This window comes from Ovis canadensis, chromosome 14, assembly GCF_042477335.2.
Source record: "Ovis canadensis isolate MfBH-ARS-UI-01 breed Bighorn chromosome 14, ARS-UI_OviCan_v2, whole genome shotgun sequence".
NCBI classification, from domain to species: Eukaryota; Metazoa; Chordata; class Mammalia; order Artiodactyla; family Bovidae; genus Ovis; species Ovis canadensis.
This window is the reverse complement of record NC_091258.1, coordinates 69,963,341-69,990,091: the sequence shown is the minus strand read 5'-3', so window position 1 is coordinate 69,990,091 and position 26,751 is coordinate 69,963,341. Positions and strand designations below refer to the sequence as shown.

Sequence of the window (26,751 nt, the reverse complement as noted above, 5' to 3'; positions counted from 1 at the left end):
CACTGAGCTAAATGAGATATTAAAATGAATATTTTACTTAAAAAAAATTGTGGTGGCTGCTAGAATATTTAAGAGTGCACGTGTCCCTGGCATTATATTCCTATTGGCCAAAGCTGCCCTGAATGCTGAAGGACTGGGACTTTTGTCCTGGTGATGCTGAGGGACCCACGCCAGGGGTGCGAGCAGGACAGAGGCAAGGTCAGCTCTGGACACAGGGAGATGCCTCTGAGGTCACATGAAGGATACAGAGAAAGGAAAGAATTTGCGATAATGGTCCAGATGGGAGAGGAGCAGGTTTGACCTGGGACCAGGGACATGGGGATGGAGAGAGGGGATCACACAGAGAGAGGAGGCGGGGGGACAGTGCTTGGGGATCAGTGGCTGTGAATGGTCCAGCCTGATATTTGGGAGGATGGGGGGTCCTCAGAAGAAGATGCTGAGTTCAGTGGGGAGGTGAGTGAGAAGGGCTGGGTGAGGCTGGGGGAGGCTGCGGGTGGGGGTGGGAGGAGCTTCCCTGGAGAGCATGCCTGCTTGCTCCGCTGCTTTCCACCTTGTCCGACTCTTTGCGACCCTATGGACCATAGCTCTCCAGGCTCCTCCGTCCCTGGGGATTCTCCAGGCAAGAGAGAGCATATCAAATGCCAAATCGGTTTTCATCCCAGAGGTGACGGGGCCCGAGCAAAGGTGGTGACAATTTGATTTAATGCAAGAATTAAATGTTAACCTGTACTGCCAGGCTCACGCTGGTTTCTGAGGTAGACATTATTCATATCAGTTGGACTTACTACCCAATGACTTTCCCCAAAGCTTCCATTTTCCATCCCACCCTTCCCATCTGATCACCACACCCATTTCCCCGCCACGTGGCCACACACACCCTCAGGGCTCCAGCTCATCACCAGTCAGTTGCTTTCCCACCTGGGCCAGATCCTTGAACTACCCCCATTCTCTTCCTGATCCCAAGTTCAAGTTCAAAGACACCTCCTCAAATCTTCCCTGGACGCCTCCATGGCTTCCTGAATCCCTATTACTTATCACGTTCCCACGTGGCTCCCCAATGTTCCTGCGTCCCTGCCTATTTCCATGGCCCATGCTTATTTCCACAGACATGTGAATCAAGTCTTGAAGTCCCCCTGGGTCCCACTAGCTCCCCTGGGGCTCCCACCTCCAGGTTGCCGCTTCTCCAGGAGTTAACACCCCTCTGTGCATACACACGCTTCTCCTGGCAACGCAGGGGGGAAGCTAGGAGAGGTAAGAAGAGAGATTTAGCATGTCAGTGGAAACACAGAAAATCGAGGGGGAAGACAGCGATACCGAGAAAAAGATAAAGAGCAAAGGATGCTGAGACACAAGCAGACAGAGAAAAAGAGATGGAGGCACCGCCACCACCGCCAGGGAGAGAGATGCACAGACAGAGGCATGGAAGAGGGGGACCAGGAGGGTCAAGAGCCCTGGTATCCGGCCAGAGGTGGACGGACAATCAAAGCACAGTCGGAGAGGGACAAAGGGAAGTTATTGATGAAGCTGTCTGTCCGCCTGCCCGGAAGAAAGCTTGAGAAATGGAGGTGCTAGGAGCATGGCACAGGGTGCTGGGGGTGGACAAAGCCCGATTGTTCGAAGGCCCTTCCCGCACAGCGCCTGGCTCTGCACCCCAGCCTGGGGCCAGGGTGGGGACCGGCTTGGTGACACATGCTCTCTTGCTGGTCGGCTTGCTCTGTCTTGCGGGGACACGGAGGCTCTTGAACACCCACAGAGGCGACTTAAGGGCAGGTGGGTGAATCACCCCAACCCCACTGAACCCTTGCCGCCTGGTGGCCCGAGCCCTGGGGCACTGACGGCCCGCAAGCCCCAGAGCGCTCACAGGAGCGGTGGGAGTTCTGGAGGCAGGGGGTACTGCGTGCTTGCCGGGGATGCAGGCCTTCTGGGGTCCTCCTACCCTGTCGTGCTAGAGGACCTAGAAGTCTAGGAACTGAGGACAAGCTCCTGCCCTTCCTGCCTTTAGATCCAGGTGTGCAGACTTCCAGCCCCTTTCTCCTTGGAGGTCCAGAATTCTCAGCCCCCAGGCCCTCCTTCCTCCACCCAGGAGTCGGGGAATCGCCCCCCTGGTGCACTCAGGCACCTGCACCCCCCTCCCTTGAACCCGGGATCAAGGGTTAGCAGGAGCAGCTCTGTGGGGGTGGGAGGAATGTGTGTGGGAGGCCCCGGGAAGGAGGAAAGGGCGGGGCCGCCTCCTGCTCCAGGGGCCCGGGGCGGGAGGGGTTAAAAGGAAGCATGGGAGCATCTGAGGACAGGACGGGCCTCTTCCAGGCAGGCCAGGGTGCTGGGGTGTCTGTCCGCCAGGCCCTGGGCACCCACATTTTCTGCTTTCAGCCCTCTATGTCTGCCTGCCTCTGCTTTCAGCGTGCCTTCTCTCTGCCCAGCTCCCTGCACTTCTGACTCTTTCCGTCTCCCTGTCCATTCATCCATTTGGGACACCTCCTGTCCCTGACCCCAACCCAAGAACCGGCCCATCCCAACCCCGGCCCCCCGCAGCCGGCCCCAGCAGAAGCCCCTGGTGTGGAGGCGAGTGACAGGTAAGCTCAGAGCCAAGGGGAGAGGGAGAAACCCCAGGGCAAGGGAAGAGCGTCAGGGGCCCTCCGTCCTGTTTACTGAACAGGCGAACTAGAGCCAAGAGGAGAAACAGAACGAGTGTAGAAACATAAGGAGAAGGGCAGAGTGAAGGGCAGGTCCTGGGGCCCCCTGGCACCCGCCTTCGTGGGACCCTCAGAGGGAAGGCGAGGGTTGGGAAGATAAGAAACAGGGAGGCTAAATGGGAAGGACGGAAGCCAAGGGGCAGAAGAGCACGGCCAGCGGGGGAGGGTGGGGAGGATGGGGAGGATGGGGAGGATGGGGAGGATGGGGAGGGAGGAGCCTGGGCGAACTCTGAGGCTGGGACTAATGCAGCATTCGGCTTCCCTTCTCAGGAATGGCCGTGAAGATGCTGGTCGTAGCGCTGGTTCTGGTCGCTGCAGGTGGGCAAAAGGGCGGTGGTGTGAGGGAGTCAGTTTGGGCGGGGGCTGGGGGATGGTTGATGGGGGAAACGATTGGAATTGGGGATGGGGACACATACGGGTATGCCGGGGAGGGGGCTTAGAATGAGGAAGACATTGGGGAGTTTAAGTTAGGGATGAGGGATGCAGGTGGGGAAGGGGTAGGAAGTGGGCTTCAAGATGGGGAAGAGGTTGAGGTTGGTTTGGGACATGGGGAAATTGGTCGGAGGTGGGTTTAAAGATGAGCTTCCCAGGTGGCCGCTAGTGGTAGAGAACTTGCCTGCCAATGCAGGAGACATAAGAGACACAGCTTTGGTCCCTGGGTCAGGAAGACCCCCTGGAAGAGGGTGGGGCAACCCACTCCAGTATTCTCGCCTGGAGAATCCCAAGGACAGAGGAGCCTGGTGCGCTATAGTCCATGGGGTTGCAGAGTCAGACACAACTGAAGCGACTTAGCAGGCACGCACAGGTTTAAAGACAGGAAAGTTTAGGGATGGGTTTGGCTCTGGCGGTGGGGATGGAGATGAAGTTGATGATCAAGGCAGCAATGGGGTTCAGCTTGGGGGGCTGTTGCCGACACCTCCAGACCTCCCCTCTCACTCAGACCCTCCCTCAGCCCAAGCAGAGGAGCAGAACAAGGTGCTCCACGGTGGACCCTGTGAGCAGACGTCTCACCCCTACCAAGCTGCCCTCTACACGTCGGGCCACTTGCTCTGCGGAGGCGTCCTCATTCACCCGCTGTGGGTCCTCACCGCTGCCCACTGCAAAAAACCGTGAGTGTCCTCGCTGCCGCTAGGCCCCGCGGGGTTCTTGCAGAATTGCGTGACTCCCATGTCATGACGCTGTCTGATAACCAGGCTCAACTACTGCTGCTGCTGCTGCTAAGTTGCTTCAGTTGTGTCCGACCCTGTGCGACCCCATAGACGGCAGCTCAACTGGCCAGTATTTAATTGAGTACAATATCCGCGCCAGGCAGTGTCTGGGGCCCTGGGGGCGGCGGGGGGGTGGGGGGGACAGAGCGGTGAGGAAAACAAGCAAAACTCCTGCTTTAATAAACCGACCTTCTAAATGGGGAAGGAGGACCTTACCGGGCCCTGTAGGGAGGGGTGGATTTAACTCCAAGTGCAGGGGGAAGCCGCCTAGGGTTTTCATCAGGGAAGCAGCAAGTTCCGGTTTACAGTTTTAGGAGCATCCTGGAAAGGGCTGCCCAGGTGGCACTAGTGGTAAAGAACCCGCCTGCCAGTGCAAGAGACGCAAGAGACACAGGTTCAATCCCTGGCTCAGAAACATCCCCTGGAGAAGGAAACGTAACCCGTTCCAGCATGCATTCCTGGAGAATCCCGTTGACGGAGGAGCCTGGCGGGCTACACAGTCCGTAGAGTCGTAAGAGTCAGACACAACTTAGCAACTAAACAACCACAGGCCCAGGACCAATCCTCAGGACGCTAATAATCAGTAGTTAGAGGAACAACAGCCTCCATTTTTTTCAGTGCTAACTATGGACCATGCGTCTAGTTAGGCACACGGAATCCCGCACAGTGAAAGAAAGAAATTGAAGTCGCTCAGTCGTGTCCGACTCTTTGCAACCCAGTGGACTGTAGCCTACCAGGCTTTTCCGTCCACGGAATTTTCCAGGCAAGAATACTGAAGTGGGTTGCCATTTCCTTCTCCAGGGGATCTTCCCGACCCAGGGATCAAACCCGGGTCTCCCACATTGCAGGCAGACACTTTACCATCTAGGCCATCAAGGAAGCCCAGTAACAGACTTTTCAGACCCATTTTGCAGATGTAGAAGCTGAAGCTCAGAGAAGTAACAAGTGATAAACCAAGAGGTGTCGTGCCCCAGTGGCATCACGGGGACACCTGTCTCCCCCCCTTGCAGGACTCAAGGACCTCCAGGGTGGTCTCCCCCAAACACAGGGAAACCTACCTTCACTCTCACCATCCTCATTCATTCATTCAGTGCACGTTGACCAAGGGCAGCCACAAATGCGAGATTTGAGCTGGGCCATGAGGACCCAGCAAAGATGGAGCGAGCTACCCAGAGTCTCTGCCCTTCGGGACGCTGGAGTAGAAAGGCACCGGAAGACAGTTGTCGAATCCTTGGAGAAATATATAATCACAAATTACTCTAAGCCCAATGAAAGGGGAAAACAGGGGTGGCTCCATGAGAGAAAAGAACAGAAGTACCTGCTTTAGACTGAAGAGGGTATCAGGAAGGACTTTCTGATGAGATAAAATTTAAGCGGAGGCACAGAAAATGAACGAGAAAGGGGGACCAAATGAGGAAGCAGGCTGGGCATCCCGGGCGGAAGAAATGAAGGCCCAAAGACCCGAGGTGGCAACACTCTGAAGAGAGCTCTAAGGAAAATGACCGGTTCACTGAGGGTCAGAGAATAGCAGGATTAGGCACGTGAGCTTTATTCCGAGGGTAATAGGGAACTACAGAAAGTTTCTGAGCAAGGGAGCAACGCTTTGATCCATTTCACAAATACTTTTTTCAATGTCTGTCATAGGCCAGACACTGGTCTAGGTGCTAAAGAGGATATATCTGACTAAAACAAAAATCTCATCTTTTAAAAACATAATATATATGTTTTTTATTTTTGGCCATACTGAGTCCTCATTGCTGCACAAGTGAGAGCTACTTTCCAGCTGCGGTGGGAAGGCTTCTCACTGCTATCATTTCTCTTGTTGCAGAGCACAGGCTGTAGCGCGTGAGGGCTTCAGATGTTAGTTGTGGCTGTGGGCTCAGTAATTGTGGTGCATGGGCTTGGTCGCTCCGCAGCATGTAGGATCTTCCCAGACCAGGGATCGAACCCGTGTCCCCTGCACTGGCAGATGAATTCTTAACCACCGGACCACCAGGGAAGTCTGAATATTTGCCCTGTGATTGAGTCTCCAGGGAAGGCTGCACTGAGAAGGTGACATTTGAAGGAGGTGAGGGAGTGAGGCATGCAGGTATCTGGGAGAAAGAGTTGCTGGCAGGTGGAACAACCAGTGCAAAGGTCCTGGGGGGGGGAGGATGACTATTGTGTCCAAGGAAAGGCTGGGAAGCCTGTGTGGCTGGAGCAGAAAGAGAACGAGAGTGGGACACAGCTGACAGATAATGGGGACGGATTGTGCAGAACTTTATGGACCACAGTGGGCATTTTGGCCTTTATTCTGAACAAGATGGGAGTCATGGGAGGGTGCTGAGCACAGGAAGTACACGGCTGGCTTGTATTGTTAAAATAGCCCTGGCTGCTTTGTGGAAGAGAGACTAGAGAGGACCAAAGGTAGAAACCAGGAGTCCAGTGAGGCTGCAGTCCAGGTAAGAGATTACGGTGGCTCAGACCAAGCAGTGGGGGAGGAGAGAAGTGGTCAGTTTCTGGATATGCTTTGGTGAGACAAAAAGATTTCTGGACAGCTTGGATATGAAGCAACACATAAAGGGTCGCAAATAGCCTCCAGGGTTATTCTGAAAGGATGGATTTGTCATTTGCTGAGCTGGGAAGACTGTGAGGCAAGCAGCAGGCCAGATGGTTCGTGGTGCACCAGGCTACCCCATCTCCCACCGTAGCCCCCTCTGGAGTCTCAGCTGCAGTCCAAAGGGCTCCAGGTGAGACCCCAGCCTTTCCTTTCCCAGGAATCTGCAGGTCTACCTGGGAAAGCACAACCTTCAGCAAAGGGAGCTTTTCCAGGAGGAGAGCCCTGTCATCCGGACCGTGGTCCACCCGGGCTACAACGCCGCCACCCACGACCAGGACATCATGCTGCTGCGTCTGTCACAGCCGGCCAGGTTCTCTGAACACATCCAGCCTCTGGCCCTGGAAAGAGACTGCTCAGCCAACCACACGAGCTGCCACATCCTAGGCTGGGGCAAGATGGCAGACGGTCAGTAGGGGGAGAATGATGCAGTGAGCTGTCATCATTGGGTGATGGGTCGTGATGGGGGCGGGGGGGTGGTTGTTCATGGTGAGAGTCAGTGGGAGAGTGAATCAGTGGGTGAAAGTTCAATGGGGAGGGAGGGCAAATATGAGAGCTGGGCTAACAAGTGAACAGTCAGCGAAGAGAGCAGACCAACAGCTGGTTGAAATGGAGTTGTGGGACATGCCATGAAGGGTCAGTGAGGAGGGAAGGTCGGTGCGGAGATATCAATCAGGAAGGGGGCCAAGTGTCAAAAAGGACTGATCAGGATGATCAAGAAAGGATAAACAGAGGAGGGACTAATGGAAGGAGAGAGATCAATAAAGCAGGGAAGCCAGCTGAAGGATGTTGATCAAGAAAGCGAACAGAAAACTGATGGTGGAGGAGAGAAGAGTCAAAGGTCAAGAGGGGTCAGTAGATAAAGGACTAGAGGCAGAAATAAACCCAATAGATCAGCAGGAACCATGGAGGGTTGGCCCGGGAATGAAGAGCCAAAAAAGAAGGGGGAATCAACAGGGGAACACGAGGCCATTTAGGAAACGACCAATGAGGGAGCACAGCTTTGAATAAAGGGCCAATAGGAAGGGAGAACTAACGAGGAAAGAAGGGACCAATTAGGAAAGGCACACAGTCAAGTGGTGACCAATCAGGATGAGCCAATGGGAGAACAGGTCCAGTGAAGGAGGAAAGGATATAACAGAGGGGCGACTAATAGAGGAAGAGAATACTGAAGAAGGTGGGGCCAGTGGAAAAGTGACACGTGGAGGCGGGACCTAAGAGAAAGGAAAAACCAATAGGAAATGAAGACTGAACTGTGGTGCTGGAAAAGACTCTTAAGAATGCCTTGGGCTTCAAGTAGATCAAACCAGTCAATTCTAAAGGCAATCAATCCTGAATATTCATTGGAAGGACTGATGCTGAAGCTGAAGCTCCAATACTTTCACCATCTGATGCAAAGAACTGACTCACTGAAAAAGACCCTGATGCTGGGAAAGACTAAAGGCAGGAGAAGAAGGGGACTACAGAGGATGAGATGGTTGGATGGCATTACTGGCTCAATGCACATGAGTTTGAGCATGCTCCGGGAGTTGGTGATGGACAGGGAAGCCTGGCATGCTGCAGTCCATGGGGTTGCAAATAGTCAGACATGACTGAGCGGCTAACCTGACTGAGAGAAGGGTAATTAGTGAGGAAGACAGGCCAATGGGAGAGAAGAGTGATGGAAAGAAGGACCAGTCAGGAGTCAGGCAGTGGAAGTGGGTGTTGAGCATGAGTGACAAACAGGAATAATGGAACCAGTGGGAAATAGGAACCATTAGGGGAGGGAGGATTTATAGATGTTGGAGGATCAATGAGAAGGGTGGACTGTGAAGTAATCATGGCCCATCTTTCTTTGCAGGTGAATACCCCAACACCATCCAATGTGCGTACATCCACCTAGTGTCCCGTGAGGAGTGTGAACATGCCTACCCTGGCCAGATCACCCAAAACATGGTGTGTGCTGGGGATGAGAAGCATGGGAAGGACTCCTGCCAGGTGAGGACGCCAGGACCCGTTGGCTACAAGGCCAAGGACGTAGACAGGCAGGAAGAGACAGACACATAGACCAAATGGAAGGGACAGACACACATAGAGCCAGGTTGGGTGAGAATCAGAGGCATGAAAAGAGAGAGAGAGATTCAATTCCATACACAGAAACACAGACAGGGACAGGCAGAGACAAAAAGCCAATTAACAGAGACAGGAAGTGCAGAGACAAGGATGGAGATGAAGAGATCAAGAACCAGACAGACACAGTCAGGAGGCAGATGGTGCCAGGAGACTGTCCCTCCTCCAACAGAGCCCCCACCGTCCTGCTTGGAAACAGCCAAGCTGTGCAGAAGGGAGACCCTAGCCAGGGAGCAAAGGGGCCCCATCTTCTCTCCCAGATACCTTTAACTTGGGTTCCTGCCACATCGTCCATTGGATCTCTCCTTCCAATGCCCAAAGTGACCCCTCTGTGTCGGAGGATCTGCAGAGACCACCCAAGAGGGAGAAGGAGACAAAGCTAGAGAAAGGTGATGCCCAGTGACTTGGATGCAAGGAAAGGGCAGGAAGAGAAGTCGCATTTCTGAGACTGTCCATCCTCCCTTTAGAGATGTCTGTGTTTCTGAGTCTCCCTCAGTCTCTATTCCCCTGACTGTGACTTTGTGTCTGTCTGTCTCTCTTTCTTTGTATGTGAGTCATTCTCTCCATCTCTGAGTATCTTCGCCCCCACCCCCCTGTATGTCTCTCTGTGTCTCCTTCTGTCTGTTTTTCTTTTTTTTTTAGAGTAGATTTTTAAAGTTATTTATTTGTTTATGGTTGCGCTGGGTCTTCGTTGGGGCTTTCTCTAGCTGCAGTGAGCGGGGGCTGCTCTCTCATTGTGGTTGGGCTTTTTATTGCGGTGGCTTCTCTCGCTGTGGAGCACGGACTCTGGGCACACGGGCTTCAGGAGTGGCAGCATGCAGGCTCACTAGTTGCAGCAGAGCCTTAGCGGCTCCGTGGCACATGGACTCTTCCCAGAACAGGGACTGCACCCACATCCCCTGCACAGGAGGATTCCTGGTCGACTGTACCCCCAGGGAAGTCGCCATCTCTTTTTCTTTCTCCTGCGGGTCTGTGTCTGACTCTGTCCCCCTCTTCACCCACAGGGCGACTCTGGGGGTCCGCTGGTGTGTGGCGACCGCCTCCGGGGCCTCGTGTCTTGGGGTAATGTCCCCTGCGGCTCCAAGGAGAAGCCGGGCGTCTACACTGATGTCTGCAGATACGGTCACTGGATCCAAAGAGTCATTCAGGCCAACTGATCCTGACCTGTGACCTCCACCTCTTGACCTCTTCCCCCTCTCCTCCCCACACCCGATCCTAATGCTTAATAAAAAGCCGTGACACCACAGTGCAAACCCTTCCTGATGCTACCCCAGCCCCACCCTCTCATCACTAGGGGGGATGGTGGACACGGGCTAAGGTCTTACCCCCGCCACTAACAGAATACAAACAATTCCCTTCCAGTGATCTCTCCCTCCCTTGATGACCCCATGGGATCAATTTCTTCCTACAGAGAAGTGGTCTCTTGTCTGGCCAAAGTCGAGTTGGGGGGTCCCAGCTCCCCCACTTGCTAGCCATGTACCCACAGGAACTGCCTTCCTTCACTGTGTAGGTTTTCTCCCCTGTAAAAATGAGGACAAGAATCATACATGCCTCATAAGGCAGTGGCTGTGGTGGGGGAGATTGAAGGTTGTGAAAGTGTGAAACACAAACAACAGTGCCTGGCACACCCACGTGAACAATAAAAGAGTGAAATGTATTATTTGCGGTGCTTTTTTGCTTTTATGCCTCATCTGCCCCTCTGAAGCTCGGATATCCTTAGTTCTCTTTCACAACCCAACTTGATCTTCCTCCCCCTCAGGGGAGATGTCCTTGATTCCTCCACCTTGTGCCAGCCCTGCCCGAAGGTGGCTTTCTCCACAAACTCCCCTTGTAGCAGCATAAGTAGGGAGATGAGAGGGCTGGGAGGCCACTGTGAGTGGATGAGAGTGATGGGAGATGAGAGGAGAGCGCAGGGACCAGATCCCAGAGGACCTCAGACCCCAGGTTGGGAGTCTGGGGCTTCTCCTGAGGGTAGTGGGGAGCCATGGAAAGAGTGTGAGTACGAGCAGCTCTGGGACCACATGCAGGATGGACCAGAAGGGAGAGATGACGCGGGGTGAGCAGGGGTTGGGGCTGGGAGGGCTGGAGAAGGGAGGCTGAATTTGAGTATGCAGTATGGAGGTGCTTGGGTCGGGAGCAATTCTCAGGATGCTAACGACCTGTAGAAAAATCTGGGCAGGGCAGGGAGGCAGCGGTGAGAACTTCCGATGTGTCCTTCACATGGTAAATTATCCAGGATGGTAGGGGCTGGGGTTTGAGGCTGGAGAAGTGGGTGATGGGGCTGGGAATGTAGGTCAGTGGAAGATGGCGCTGGGTCCTGAGTGTCAGGCGGAAGAACTTGACCTTGATCCTGAGGGCCTTGAGAAAAGGACAGACAGGATCGGGAGGCAGATATGCGAAAGATCGCACTGCAGTCCAGTTGAGGGGAGAGGAGGGGGATGTGCAGGGAAGTGGAGAGACCAGAGACGCTCCCCCCAAATGACGGGAGCAGACAGGCAGAGCTGGGTGAGGACCCAGGCTTGCATGTGCCTGCTGGGCTTCTTCCACCCGCAGGCACTGCGCACGACCCCACACTGACGTTCACGCCCTGTCCTCAGAAAGACCCTCCTCACTTAGGCCCACTGCATGAGCTCTGAGAAAGACAAAAGGCCATCTAAGCCAGCAATCCTCCCGGGAAGCTGAACGGAACAGTAAGTGGGTCCCCAGAGAAAGGGAAACGAGGGTCCAATATGGGAGCTGAAGTTTGGAGCAGAAGTTAGGATCAGAGGGAGGGTCAGAAACCATGGTCCATCTGCTTCGCCAACATGAATGGCAACCTTAGTTTTGCCCTGCAGAGTAGAATGATGTCAGAAATCATCAGAGTGGCCATTCCAGACAGTCTCTAGATCCTAAAGATCTTTAGAGCTGAGAAAAAGCACACTCAGATGTCTCAAGAACCAAAGGAAGGTGAAATTTTATCAAGGCAAAATTTGAAATTAGCACAACATGGTAAATCAACTCTACTTCAATAATAAATTAAAATGCAAAAAAAAGAACTCCCCTCAAACCAGAGCAAACAAACAAAAAACCTTTCTGGAATTTGGAATTAAAAAGGCGAGTGAGCTAAGCTTAAGTGACTAAGAAAGAAGTAGGATGCAGGATTTGTCATGTTAATGCAAGAAATATTCATTGCAATAGGCAAAATAAGCCTCAGACTCTTATGTTTTGACTTTTTTTCCCCCTACACACTGAAACCAGCTTCGGGCTCTAAATCCTCCCAGTCAACGGTTCTGGATTACAGAGGTGGACAAGACAGCTCAAGGAACGTGAGCTCTGCAAAAGCAGCATCTCCAGACGCCCTTGTCTGGTTTTGTTCACAGAGAGACCTGAGTTGGCACACAGTAGGTGCTCAGGAAGTAGGTGTTGGATGAGTCCTTGGCAGAGACAGAGACTCGGAGACACAGTTAAAGACAGATGCAGAGAGCTGGGGGGCAGACCGAAAGAAGAGCCTGGATGGTAAGAGGCCAGGAGAGGCAGCCCCGGATGGCCTGGAACCAGGGAGGGAGTAGGCACCCTTCAGGTCCCCACCCAGCGCCCCATTTCCTGAGGGGCCAGGAGCCACCCACCCCTTCTCCCAGCCTCTTGGCTTCCTTCCCCATCGGCAGGTGGCCCTGCCCAACTCTCACCCACACCTGGCTGTAGACAGCAGTCTGTGGAAGTCATCTGCGGGGGCCCCTAGACCAGATCCCTGCCCCTTTCTGCCCCCAAGGCACCAGGTCCTGGATGCGGGTCAGGAGGAGGCGTTGAGGGGGTCCCTCGGTAACGTGGCCGGAGTCTTCCTGGCCCCAGATGGACAGCGAGGGAGACAGGGGGACAGAGAGATGCGGAGATATACGCACTCAGTGACAGAGAGAGAGAGGGAAGGAGGGAAAGAAGAAGGGGAAGGGGAAGAAGAAGATGAAGAAGATGCAGAGACAGAAATAGAGATAGGAGACAGGGAAGGGTAGAGTCAGAAAAGAGAGAGGTAACAGAAAAGACACAGAAAGAGACCCAGGATGTGGAGAAAGAGAGGTTAATTGAGAAGCACAGAAACACATAAAAGGGCATGAACAAATTTTGGAGGTGATGGACACATTTGTTATCCTGGTTGGGGTGATGGTTGGATGAATGTGGGTCAGAACGCATCACGTTGTACATATTGAACATGAGCACTTTATTGTAGCTCCGTCGTACCTCAATAAAGCTGTACGAAATAAAGCAGAAAGGGACACTGGTTGGGCGCCTTAATACTGAAAGGGACTCAGAAAGATTCCAAGGCAAGCGGAACACAGAGAGAAGCCTAGAGCAGAGGGAGGAGAGCAGGGGAAACCGAACGAGAGAAGGCGCGGGGAAGACGGAAAACCGAGCCCAGCGCGCCTCCGAGAGGGAGAGGCGCTGGGTTTGAGGCTCGGGGAGGCCCCGGGGCCAAAACTCTGGAGACCCCTCCCCATCCCGGGGCCAGGGAGGCAGGGAGTGGCTTTTGGGACTGGGTGGGGGGAATGCTCTGGGGGCGGAGGTGGGGGCAAGGCCGGAGGAGTGGTTGCTAAAGCCCGGTAGGGCGCCTCACTACCCGGGAATGCGCCCCGGGGATCAGTGGGTGGTTATAACCCAGGCCGGTGCCAGGAGCCGAGGAGGAGGAGGAGGTGGCGGCTGCAGGACCGCGGCGGCGGCGGCGGCGGCCTGAGAGTCTGCGGCTGAGCCGGGAGCCGGGTCCCCACCCCCCACCCCCCACCTGGGGGACGCGGCAGGTGAGCCCTGGGGAGGGGCGAAGGGACGCAGAGACGGCTTCACGTGGGCTCTGGTCTGGGAAGGATGAGTCCGGGTCCTCTCTCCATCCCATGTCCATCCTCGCTTGGAGACCGGGGACGGGAGGATGCTCCGAAGTCTAGAATTTCCCCCTGGCCTCAACTCAGCACGCTGGGTGGACCACGTGCTCATGGCCGGTCTCTGCTCTGAGCAACAGGGTGCAGAAGGAGATGGGGGTGGGATAAGTGGTCCCAGAATCACCTGCCCACCCTCTTCTCCCCCACCCACCTCTATCAGGTGCAAAGACCATGGCCACAGCAGGAGCCCCCCGGTCCTGGATGGTCCCTGCCCTAATCGCAGCCCTGATTCTGGGGGCGACAGGTAACCAGGACCCCAGTGTGTGCACACAGGCCAACTGTGCTGGGGTGGGGTGGGGAGCTGTCAGGGACTCTGTGATCCAGGGGGACTCCGTGTGACTAGTTATGGCCCCAGGGTCGGGTGACTGCAAATCTGCATTTGTGATTGTGTGTGGCGGTGGGACTGCTACGTACGTGCGTGTGTGTGTATGTGTATGTGTGTGAGTGTAAGTGTGTGTGTGTGTTGCCTTTTCCCATATCAAGTGACTCTCTGTGACAGGTGGGACTACCCTTTGAGACTGTACATGTGATCGTGTGACTGAGTGTGTGCATCTAAGACGATGTGTGTGTCTCAGTGATTGTGTGCGTGGCTGTGTGTGCGCTGTGAGAGCTACTGCGTGCGTGGCTGTGTGTGGCTGTTCGGCTGTATGGATGCCAGCTGGTTTCTGTCCCTGCATCACAGGATTGTGTCTGACAAAAGTGCTTGGCGCCGTGAAAATGTGTGGCTAGGGGCCTTCAGGTAGCCATCTGTGATTGTGTGATTGTGGCTGGGTGCAAGGTTATGGGTGGTTATGGGTGGCTCTCTTTGTGATGGCTACAGGTATTGCTCACTGGTTTGACAGCAAGGAGATCAAACCAGTCGATCTTAAGGGAAATCAACCCTGAAACATTCATTGGAAGGACTGATGCTGAAGCTGAAGCTCCAGTATTTTGGTCACCTGATGCGAAGAGCCAACTCATTGGAAAAGACGCTGATGCTGGGAAAGATTGAGGGCAGGAGGAGAAGGGGATGACAGAGGATGAGATGGCTGGATGGCATCATTGATGCACTGGACATGAACTTGGGCAAACCTCAGGAGAGGGTGAGAGACAGGAAGGCCTGGCATGCTGCAGCCCATAGGGTCACAAAGAGTCAGACACGATTGAGTGACTGAACAACAACAACTTTGTGTGGCTGATTAAGGCTCCATGTATGGATGACTGTATGTGGCCGTGTGTTTGTAGGATCTAGCTCCCTGACCATGGATCGAACCTGGGCCCCCTGCATCGGGAGCTCGGAGTCTTAGCCACTGGACCACCAGGGAAGTCCCCATGACTGCATGTTTATAGGGGTTGTATGTGTGACCACACAGTGGTGTGTGTGGAGTTCCCATCCCTCCTGTGACAGACCGAGTGTGCAGAAGAGGCTGTCACCGTGAGAGAGTGGCTGTGTGACAGTGAATGAGGCTAGGTGACTTGCCCTGTGTCATGCTTGGTCCACAGAGCCCGTCTAACCTTGTCACTATACTAATGTGCTGTGTGCAGAAGTGAGGGGCAGTCTCTACATGTCTGTGCACAGGGTAAATATATATATATATATATACAGGTCACTAAGGTACTGTGTGTGGGTGAGTGAGATGGTGTGAGTTCATTTCAGTCACTCAGTCGTGTCCAGCTCTTTGCAATCCCATGGACTACAGCACACCTGGCTTCCCTGTCTATCACCAATTTCCGGAGCTTACGCAAACTCATGTCCATCAAGTCGCCGATACCATCCAACCATTTCATCCTCTGTCGTCCCCTTCTCCCACCTTCAATCTTTCCCAGCATCAGGGTCTATTCCAATAAGCCAGTTCTTCACAACAGGTGGCCAACATATTGAAGCTTCAGCTTCAGCATGAATATTCAGCTCCAGTGAATATTCAGGACTGATCTCCTTTAGGATGGACTGGTTGGATCTCCTTCCAGTCCGAGGGCCTCTCAAGAATCTTCTCCAACACCACAGTTCAAAAGCATCGATTCTTCGGCGCTCAGCTTTCTTTATAGTCCAACTCTCACATCCGTACATGACCACTGGCAAAGTGTCAGCCTCCCCGGAATGAGTGTACTTGGGGAGCGTGGGCACCACGAGGCAGAGCTGCGTGTGGGGATGATTCATGTCGCTGTGTGTGTGCGTGTCTGTGACAGCCATCACAGACAGGCGATGAAGAGGCGATGGATGACCGGTGATGGAGTAAGGTATCTGGGTCTCTTCGTGCAGGTTTGTGTGAGGAAGAAGGGTGCACATTTGTGTTTTTGAATTCACAAAACAGCCCTGCTCTCCACCGCCCCACTCCGATGAACCCTTTCCCCCTGCCCCAGTCTGAGCACTTTTCCTAGCTCTGCCCCTTTTCCTCAACCATACCCCTGGTCCAGACTTTGTCCACACTCCGGCTGTTCCCCTTCACCAAGAAAGCCCCAGCTTCTTTGGGTTTACCTCCTTGGGCCAGGTTCCACCTCCAGTCCTGGCCACAGTTCCTAGAACCCAGCCCTGGCCTGTTCCTCCAACGTCAGGACTCTTTATAGAATCACTCCTTCACGTGACCCTGGCCTTAGCCTCGCCCAAATCGATTCCAAGCCCCATCCACATTTCAGGCCCTGCCCACACAAGCCCAGACCTGGCTCTCTCGAAGGCTTGACTTCCTCACTTTTGGAAACTAGGCCCCACCCCTTAGGGCCCTAGCCCCGCCCCTCATCCGTCGACTGGCCCCGCCCCCGAGCTCCATCACGCCCACTTTCTGCCCCCAGACCCGGTTCTTGCAAACGATGTGGCTTCTTGCGACAACCCGTCTGCCATCGGGCCCTCTGGGAGCACCCAGGACCTCAGGCCCTGGGCGACAGAGGACACCCGGGCGGATGAGAGCAGCAGCCGCATTGTGAATGGGACCGACTGCGAGAGGAACAGCCAGCCGTGGCAGGGTGCGCTGTTGTTGAGATTCAACAAGCTCTACTGTGGGGCCGTGCTGGTGGACCCGCAGTGGCTGCTCACGGCTGCCCACTGCCACAAGCAGTGAGTGGGGGCTCCAAGAGGAGGGCTGGGGGAGGGGCATGGGGGGTCCGGTGAGGATGGGATGGGGTTGAGGGAGCAGGAGGTGGCAGAGTTGGGGATGGGATTTAGAATGGAGCTGGGGAGGAGAGTGGGGCGGGGATGACGTTAGACTGGGAGGGGGTTGTGGTAGGGGATGGGAGTTAGGGATGAGCTGGATTTAAGGCTAGAAATGCAAGCGCTGGATGGTTATGAATGCAAAGCAGGAGACACAGGAGACGTGGGTTCTATCCCAGGGTAGGGAAAATCCCCTGGAGGAGGAAATGGCAACCCACTGCCAGTATTCTTGCCTGGAGAATCCCATGGACAGAGGAGCCTGGTGGGCTACAGTCCATGCGGCTGCAAATCGTTGGACATGACTGAGCAGCTTAGCATGAATGGTTAGATGTGAGATTGAGGATGGCTGTATTAGGGGTTGAGAATGCGTTTGTTCATGGTTTTTGTGGGGGGCTTCCATTGTGGCTCAACTGGTAAAGAATCCTCCTGCAATGCGGGAGACCTGGGTTTGATCCCTGGGTTGGGAAGACCCCCTGGAGAAGAGAAAGGCCACCCATTCCAGTATTCTGGCCTGGAGAATCCCATGAACAGTGGAGCCTGGTGGGCTACAGTCCATGGGGTCGCAAAGAGTCGGACACAACTGAGCGGCTTTCATTTCACTTTCTGTGGGGAAAGGATTAGAGGTAGTGCTGGGGACAGGCTGGAGATGCGTTGGCCATTGGGACTGGGGCGGGGTTAGGCAAAGGGTCGGAGGCAAAGACGGTGTCGGGGATGGATTGCGGATGGCTGTGAAGTTGGGGGTAGGTTTGGCATGGGATTTGGTTGCATATGGGGGTCGGGATCAGAGTTGGTGGGGTGATCAGCACCCACCTTCCTCAGATTTTTCAGAGTCCTTCTTGGCCACCACTCGCTGTCACCCATGTATGAGTCCGGGCAGCAGCTGTTCCAGGGCATCAAATCCATCCCCCACCCTGGCTACTCCCACCCCGGCCATTCCAACGACCTCATGCTCATCAAACTGAACAAGAGGATCCACGAGACTCCGTATGTCAGGCCCATCAACATCGCCTCCCATTGCCCCTCTGCCGGGACCAGCTGCCTGGTGTCTGGCTGGGGAACAACCAGCAGTCCCCAGGGTAAGTGTTCGGGTCTCTCTCTCAATGTCCACCTATGTCTGCCTTCTCCCCTTCTCCATCTCTGAGCACTCTGCCCCTCCCCCGTCTTCCTCACCACCTGCCTCCACTCTGCGGTCTCTCTTTTCCACAGTTACCTTCCCCAAAGCCCTCCAGTGCCTGAACATCACGGTGCTGAGTGACGAGCAGTGCAAGAAGGCCTATCCAAATCAAATAGATAACACCATGTTCTGCGCTGGGGACCAGGCGGGCAGAGACTCTTGCCAGGTAAGGCTGGAGACTTCCCCATTCATTCAGGTGATACACACCGAAACCACCTATGTACCTGGAACCTTGCTGTGTCCTGGGGACCCCGTGATGATCAAATCAGTGAGACCCTCTGTTCCCACAGAGCTCATATTCTGGAGCAACACTTTCAAGTAAAACATCATGCGAGCCTTACGGGTAATTTTAAACATTCCGGTAATTACATGTAACTTCCTGGGCTTCCCTGGTGGCTCAGACAGTAAAGAATCTGCGTCCAGTGCAGGAGACCCAGGTTTAATCCCTGGGTCAGGAAGATTCCCTGGAGGAAGGCATGGCAGTCCACTGCAGTATTCTTGCCTTGAGACTCCCATGGACAGAGGAGCCTGATGGGATACAGTCCATGGGGTCACACACACAGTCAGACACAACTGAATGAGTAACGCTTTCACCCATAGTTACATGTTAAAAAAAAAATAGTAAAAACAAACAGGTGAAATTAACTATTTTAATAATATAGTTTGGGATTTCCCTGGTGGCCCAGTAGTTGAGAATCTGCCTTGCATCACAGGGGACATGGGTTTGATCCCTGGTTTGGGAAATAAACTCTCACATGCTGAGGGACAACTAAGCCCTCGTGCTGCAATGAAGACCCAGCAAATAATAATAATGATAATGACGATAATAATAATAATGGTGGCTCAGTGGTAAAGATGCGCCTGTCAGTGAGGACACAAAAGTTTGATCCCTGGGTGGGGAAGATTCCTTGGAGAAGGAAATAGCAACCCACTCCAGTATTCCTGCCTGGAGAATCCCATGGACAGAGGAGCCTGGTGGGCCACGTGCAATAATAATGTACCCTACTTCATCCCATGTACCCTGCTGCTGCTGCTGCTGCTGCTGCTAAGTCACTTCAGTTGTGCCTGACTCTGTGCGACCCAGTAGACGGCAGCCCACCAGGCTCCACCGTTCCTGGGATTCTCCAGGCAAGAACACTGGAGTGGGTTGCTATTTCCTTCTCCAATGCTTGAAAGTGAAAAGTGAAAGTGAAGTTGCTTAGACTCTTTGCGACCCCATGGACTGCAGCCTACCATCCTCTGTCCATGGGATTTTCCAGGCAAGAGTACTGGAGTGGGGTGCCATTGCCTTCTCCTATGTATCTATCCTAAGTACCACCATTTCAAAGTGTAATTAATATGTAAGAATTAGGAATAAGGTGTTTTACATCCTTTGAGTCTCATAGTAAGTCTTTGAAAGCTAGTTTGGATGTTTTTCAATGGTTTTTCTTTTTCCTGTTTTTTTTTTTTTTTCTTGTTTGCTTTTTGTTTGCACCAGTGTGTCCTTTTCCACTGACAGCATATCTCAGTCGGGGCTAGCCATGTCTCAAGTGCTCAAGAACACCATGTAGCTAGCTAGTGGCCACTGCGTCAGACAGCACTCGTCTCAAGGGAGAGATCAAGCTTGTGTTGTATGGACAGGCAGGGTGTGCCCAGAAAAACGATCCCACATCCCATTCGTACCACATATATCACGTGTGTTCAGTTGCTCAGTCGTGTCTGACTCTTTGCGACCCCATGGGCTGTATGTAGCCTGCCAGGCTCCTCTGTCTATGGGATTTCCCAGACAAGAATCCTAGAGTGGGCTGCCACACCCTCCTCCAGGGGATCTTCCCCACCCAGGGATTGAACCCGGGTCACCTGCACAGCAGACAGATTCTTTACCATCTGAGCCACCAGGGAAGCCCTGATAAACACCACAGGTTTGTCTTATTTATGTTGGCACTTTTCAGGCAAGTGCAGTCTTAAGAGTCTTATCCCTACAAAATCTGTAGCAGGAATGTTTTCTGACAGATGCTCATAAAACATCTCAAAAATGGAAAACAGGAACTAGGGGTATTTTTTTAAAGGCAGTATTTAATAGACAAGAGTGATCACAAAGTTATTGGTGTAGTCAATAAATTTTTAAAAACAGTTCTATGGTCAAGAAACTGCATAAACAGCGTAATTTCAGAAAGTGGTAAGGACCATGAAGAAAATAAAATGTAGTTTTATGACAGCAAGTGATGGAGGAGCGACATACGGAAGGGTTTTTGGAAGGACCTTGAAGAGGTGACATCTGAGCAGAGATTGAATGACACACAGGAGCCAGCCTTCCACAAGTTAATGGCAAGAAAAGCATGTGCAAAGGCCCTGAGGCAGGCGGGAGTTCTACTGATTCAAAGAATAAAAAAAAGAGCCAGCATGTTTAGGGGACAGAGGTTGAGAGTGGAAGGATGAGTGGAACCCAGTGTTCAGCAAATACTCCTTGATTCCCAGGACGCAGCTTCTTTATGTTCTCATGGCCACTCTATTTGTTGAGGATGACAGAAATTAATGTTACAGCTCAGGACCCTTCCCTGTAGTCAGGTCCCCAAAGGGTCTGGATGCGTGCTAAGTTGCTTCAGTCTAGTCTGACTCTGTGTGATCCCATGGACTGTAGCCCGCCAGGCTTCTCTGTCCATGGGATTCTCCAGGCCAAGAATAATGGAGTGGCTTGCCATTTCCTTCTCCAGGGTATCTTCCCACCCCAGGGATCAAACCTGGATCTCTTTTGTCTCCTGAACTTGGCAGGTGGGTTCTTTACCACTAGTGCCACCTGGGAAACCCCCCTCCAAAGGAGCCCTCCTCCCTCTAGAGGAATGTAAATTAACAAGCTCTCTGTTGGCAGGATGTACGTTCAGTAATACTGGTGTTTAGTAAGCTGTGGGCTCAGACAGCACTCCAGACCCATTCTGATGTCTGGGGAAAGCTCCCCTACCCCAAAAATCTTACAAATGTAACAATTGCAAAAACTGCCCGGGTCCAACAGCTTAATCTCTGTTCCCAGTTAACCCTAGAAGCACACACATCTGGATGGAGGGGTTTTTATGAGAAGAAAGCACATCTGATTCAGATACCAAAATCTTAAAAAAAAAAAAAAGCTTTAAATTTTGTATTGGGGTGGAGCCAATCAACAATGTTGAGACAGTTTCTGGTGAACAGCAAAGGGACCCAGTCACACACATACATGTATCCACTCGCCCCCCAAACTCCCCTCCCATCCAGGCTACCACATGACATTGGGTTCCGCATTCTCTCCCATAGGTCCTTATTGGTTACCCGTTTGAAATAAAGCAGCATGTACATGTCCATCCCAAACTCCCTAACTAGCCGTTCCTCTTGGCATGCGAAAATTGTTCTCTAAGCCTGTGACTCTCTTTCTGTTTTGTAAATAAGATCCTGTGTATCATTTCTTTTTAGATTCCACATAAAAGAGATGTTACTCCTTCTCTGTCTGTCTTACTTCACTCAGTATCCAGATGTCAACATCGTAAAATACGTAGCCTTTCTGTAGCCAAGGGTAGTACATTGGTTTTTTTTTTTTTTTCTTTCCTAAACCTCAAGTGGCTTTTTCATACCCGAATGTGGTCTGGGCATGGCCGCTAAAAGCAAGAAGTAATAACAATCATACTAATACTATAATAATAGGAGCTAATTAATTGCCAGACACCCTTTTTAAGTGGTTCAGTAGCATCAGCTCAATTAACCCATTTAATCACTATTATTAACTCTGTTTTACAGACAAGGAGCCAAGGCTCAGAGCAGTTAACTCACTGCAGAGCGAAAGGAACTCTACAGGGATATTAAGAAAGAGTGAACAAAAAAAGAGAAATTAAACCACAAAAAAGTGGAAATTTAGCAATTGGGGCAGCAGAGCTTTTTTTGCCTAGAAAACAGCATCTGCATTATAATACGAGAAGAAGTCAGGTCGGAGGGATTTTGCATAAACATAAACAAGAAGTGACAGGAAAAATGCCGAGTAATAGGAAGGGTAATTACAGGGAGCTAAGGGAATTAAGCACAGGCAAACCAAATTAGTCCACGAGAGCGATCCTCAATTCTGAACCCCTGGGGAATGTGTGACAATGCCTGGAGATGTTTTTGGTCGTCTCAATGTGTCTGGGGAGGGAGGGAGCTCCTGATGTGTAGTGGCTGGAGGGCTGCTGCTAAAGGTCTTACAATGCACAGGACAGCCGCCCACAGTGAAGAACTGTCTGGTCCCAGTGGGTTTCCCACGTGGCTCAGTGGTAAAGAATGCACCGGCAGGTCCCTGGTGCCACCGGGGACCCAGGTTCCATCCCTGAGTCAGGAAGGTCCCTTGGAGGAGGAAATAACAACCCACTCCAGTATTCTTGCCAGGAGAATGTCATGGACAGAAAAGCCTGGCGGGCCACAGGCCATGGGATCGCAAAGAGTCAGACACGACTACATGACTGAGCAAGCCTGCAGAATGTTAGCAGTGCCAGGCTGAAAAAGCTTCACCCAGGGGTTAACGACTGCTCCTCTGCAAAAGTGGGGTATAGGTACAAGGCGGATTGGTGTCGAGGATGGGTGAAGAGTGAGGAAGGGAAAGGAAGGCGTGTCCAGGAGGAGAAACTCAGTATTCCAAGGTTGGAGGGAAGAGGGAGAAAGAAATAGAAGGAAACACAGAGACAGGCCATGAGGGAGACAGAAAAGAGGTTGGGCTTTGGGTAGAGCGGGACAAAGGGTCAGCACGTATTAGTCACTCAGTCATGTCCGACTCTCTGCGACCCCATGGACTATAGCCCGCCAGGCTCCTCTGTCCATGGGATTCTCCAGGCAAGTATACTGGAGTGGGTAGCCATTCCCTTCTCCAGGGGGTCTTCCTGATCCAGGTAATCAAACCCAGGTCTCCTGCATTGCATGCAGATTCTATACCATCTGAGCCACCTGGGAAGCCCAGAGAGGGACAAAGGGGGTTTCTGAAGGGTGGGCTTGGGGGTGAAAGAGTAATATGCTCTCCGTGTGTCTCTTTACCTGTGTCTCGCCCTCTGGTGCCTTCCTCATCTGTGTGACCCCCCCTCCACCTCCCCGCATCGCTGCCTCTCTGTGCCTCCCTCTCTCCTCCACAGGGTGATTCCGGGGGCCCCGTGGTCTGCAACGGGTCCCTGCAGGGCCTCGTGTCCTGGGGAGACTTCCCCTGCGCCCAGCCCAACAGACCCGGCGTCTACACCAACCTCTGTCGCTTCACCAAGTGGATCCAGGACACTATCAAGTGCAATTCGTGATTCATTCCTGGACCGGGCATTCTGGACTCCCCTCGTCCCCCTCGATCCCCCCACAAGTCCCCTTCCACACCCCAGTTCCTTCCCTAAAATGTTGAGGTTGCTCATCCCTCCAGCGCTGCCCTCCACCTGGAGTCAAGATCCCCCTTCTCGGGCAGTGGAGAGACCAGTCCTTCTGGTCGGATCCTGAATTCAGTCCCCATAACACCCAGGGTGAAGGCTGCACCTCAGTCTCCCCAGCGCTTCCTTCCTCAAGTCCAGAGTCCACCTTCTCTGCAGCTGTGACCCGGATTTGATCCCAGAAATAAAGCATCTGAGAAGCGGGCTCCGTGTGTAGTCTCTTCCTTGAATGGACGGGCGGCCAGGAACAAGTCACTGGCCCCTCTGCACTGCTGTTTGCTCTGTTGGGTCATCTTCGCGACTGCAGGAAACAGAGATTCTTTCAATCAGCTTTTCAGTTTATTCACAAATGCGGATCAACTGACGATTTCCTGCCAGGAATGGGTCCACATGCTGCGGATACTACAGCGGGCAGAACAGAAAAGATAGACAAACACATTTTGTACTCTAATAAGTGTGTAAGTGATATGAGTATAAGGAGAACAGGCCTGGGGGAAGAAAAGGAATGTTGGGGGAGGGGCATATTTATACCGGATGGTCGGAAGGGTGTGGGGGAGCAGTAGCCACCCCCACCCTTGTCCCAATGTGTCCACATCCTAATTCTTGGAATCTGTGAATATGTGACTTCATGAGTGTGTTAATTTGCTCAGTCGTGTCCGACTCTTTGCGACCCATGGACTGCATGAAGCACACCAGGCTCCTCTGTCCATGAGATTCTCCAGGCAAGGATACTGGAGTGTGTTGCCATTTCCTTCTTCGGGGGTTCTTCACGACCCAGGAATCGAACCCAGGTCTCCAGCATTGCGGGCAGGTTCTTTACTGTCTGAGCCACCAGGGGAGCTTCATGACTTTACATGGCAAAGGATGTTGCTGCTGTTGCTGCTAAGTCACTTCAGTCGTGTCCGACTGTGAGACCCCATAGACAGCAGCCCATCAGGCTCCCCCATCCCTGGGATTCTCCAGGCAAGAACACTGGAGTGGGTTGCCATTTCCTTCTCCACTGCACGAAAGTGAAAAGTGAAAGTGAAGTCGCTCAGTCGTGTCCAACTCTTAGTGACCCCATGGACTGCAGCCTACCAGGCTCCTCCATCCATAGGATTTTCCAGGCAAGAGTACTGGAGTGGGGTGCCATTGCCTTTTCCAAGGATTTTGAGAGGGTGAGGCCAATACAATCCAAAGGGCCCTTATAAGAAGGAAGCAGGGTAGGGAGTCAAAATGAGAGAGAGACTGGACGATGCTATGCTGATGGTTTTGAAGATGAAGGAAGGAGCCGTGAGCCTAGGAATCAGTTCAGTTCAGTCACTCAGTCGTGTCCGACTCTTTGCAACCCCACGAACCTCAGCACACAAGGCCTCCCTGTCCATCACCAACTCTCGGAGTTCACCCAAACCCATGTTCATCGAGTCAGTGATGCCATCCAACCATCTCCTCCTCTGTCGTCCCCTTCTCTTTCTGCCCTCAATTTTTCCCAGCATCAGGGTCTTTTCAAATGAGTCAGCTCTTCACATCAGGTGGCCAAAGTATTGGAGCTTCAGCTTCAACATCAGTCCTTGCAATGAACACCCAAGACTGATTTCTTTTAGGATGGACTGATTGGATCTCCTTGCAGTCCAAGAGACTCTCAAGAGTCTTCTCCAACACCACAATTCAAAAGCATCAGTTCTTCGGCACTCAGCTTTCTCTATAGTCCAACTCTCACATCCATACATGACTACTGGAAAAACCATAGCCTTGACTAGACAGACTTTTGTTGGCAAAGTAATGTCTCTGCTTTTTAATATGATGTCTAGGTTGGTCATAACCTTCCTTCCAAGAAGTAAGCGTTTTTTAATTTCATGGCTGCTGATGGCTTTGAAGATGAAGGAAGGGGCCATGAGCCTAGGAATGCTGATAATGAAAAAGGCTCAGAAACGGATTCTCCCTGAGAGCTCCCAAAAGGAATTCAGTCCTGTCTGCCAGTGCCTTGATTTTAGCCCAGTGAGACAACACTGTGAACATCTGACCTCCAGAACCGTAAGACAGTAATTTCTGTTGTATGCTACTAAGTTTGTGATCATTTGTTACATCAGCAACAAGAAACTAATGTAAAGGGCCTCTCAGAGGAGGAGGCATTTGAGCTGAGACCTGCAAGATGAAGTGTTTTTCTGGTGGCTCAATGGTAAAGAACCCGTCTGCTAACACAGGAGAAGCAGGTTCTATCCCTGTGTTGGGAAGATCCCCTGAGAAGGAAATGGCAGCCCACTCCAGTATTCTCATCTGGAAAATCCCATGGACCAAAGAGGCTGGTGGGCTACAGTCCATGGGGTCCCAAAGAGTCAGACACGACTCAGCGACTTAACAACAGCATGCGAGATGAAAAGTGACCAGCCCCGTGAGTGTCTGGGATCTGGAATTCCAGATAAAAGGATAAGTGCACGGGCTGCAAGATGGTGATAGGATGGGTATTTCTGAGAACGCAAAGAAGACCAATATACCTGGAAGCTGGTTTGTTTGTTTCCCTAAAAGGTCGGGAAGCCACCAGAGATTTTAAAGCCGGCTGGTGACAATGCTAAGCAGTTCATTCCAGATATTGGTGGAAAACAAAACTTATTGGCCAAAGTTAAAAAGGGAGGTGCGTTATCAACAGAATGTCCATGACTTGCAGTTGGAAAACGATGGGACGGATAGTGAGCTCTAGGACGGCTCACTCTTTCGCCACGCATCTTGCTCTCATGGTCTCTTCTCATTCTCTGCAAGGGGCCTCTTCTGTTTTCTCATCACTTCTGGGACAGCTGGCTCCAGTGATTGGGTTGTCTTAGTTCAGTCAACAGAGAGGAAAAAATCTGATTGGCTGCTCGTGGGTCAGGTACTGACTCTGGATCCAATCAGCTATGGTTAAGGAGGTGGGGCCAACTAGTACGGGCCAAGCAATGCATCACCCAACCTTCAGCAGCAACCCATGGGGTAGTGCCCCTGAGAAGGCTTCAGGGTGTGGCGGTCGAGGAAACAGACACATCTGGGGACAGGAGTTTTGGTCTTCAGAATCCAGACTTCAATATTGTATTTGCTCTCAGTTCACCCAGATTTTTGTCTACAGATGTGAACGTTTCCTTCTCACCGTTGCCCTGTAGGTTATTGTGTAAACATGCTTCAACTTACTCGTTTTTACTTTGGATAAGTATTGGAGTAGTTTCTAGGTTCTTCAGCAGTTTTAAACAGCTTACCTTTTTCCTGATGTAACATCTGTTGGACTTGCCTGTTGGTCCAGTGGCTAAGACTCGGCCCTCCCCACATCCCTGGTCAGGGAAATAAATCCACATGCCGCAACTAAGACCCGGTGCAGCCAAATAAATAAATATTATGCCCCCAAAATTGAAAAAAAAAAAGATGGTAAAAAGAGTTTAGGAGAAGCTGTGTGCTTTGATTCTCCACCCACCCCATCCGCATTCTTCTTTCTGCTGATGGTAGAACCCGGAGACGTCCTGGATGGATTTAGACTCGAGTCAGCAGGAGATCAGAGGGGAAGTGTGTGGGCCAGAAGACAGAAGGCGAAGAGGTGGGCGTCACTCTCTGTACCGCATCACCACCTGAGACCCTGTGTTGC

The 26,751-nt window shown here is 52.4% G+C and overlaps 2 protein-coding genes across 3 annotated transcripts; both read left to right on the top strand.

Annotated features, from left to right (window-relative positions):
• The first annotated feature begins 1,994 nt into the window (after positions 1-1,994).
• On the top strand, positions 1,995-10,267 carry KLK6 (kallikrein related peptidase 6). 2 transcript variants are annotated; one of them, XM_069551402.1, is made up of 6 exons: positions 1,995-2,573; positions 2,964-3,011; positions 3,646-3,802; positions 6,658-6,905; positions 8,338-8,474; positions 9,611-10,267. In XM_069551402.1, the coding sequence occupies exons 2-6, from the start codon at positions 2,966-2,968 to the stop codon at positions 9,761-9,763; spliced, it is 741 nt and encodes a 246-aa protein (XP_069407503.1). In that variant the 5' UTR covers positions 1,995-2,573; positions 2,964-2,965; the 3' UTR covers positions 9,764-10,267. The 2 variants fall into 2 exon arrangements, with proteins under 2 accessions (XP_069407503.1, XP_069407502.1); XM_069551401.1 differs by having other exon boundaries at positions 2,290-2,573; positions 3,634-3,802; positions 9,611-10,266.
• Positions 10,268-12,910: 2,643 nt separating this feature from the next.
• On the top strand, positions 12,911-23,373 carry KLK5 (kallikrein related peptidase 5). The gene is made up of 6 exons (XM_069551384.1): positions 12,911-13,372; positions 13,668-13,751; positions 16,274-16,535; positions 17,448-17,704; positions 17,835-17,968; positions 22,896-23,373. The coding sequence occupies exons 2-6, from the start codon at positions 13,679-13,681 to the stop codon at positions 23,049-23,051; spliced, it is 882 nt and encodes a 293-aa protein (XP_069407485.1). The 5' UTR covers positions 12,911-13,372; positions 13,668-13,678; the 3' UTR covers positions 23,052-23,373.
• Positions 23,374-26,751: the final 3,378 nt, after the last annotated feature.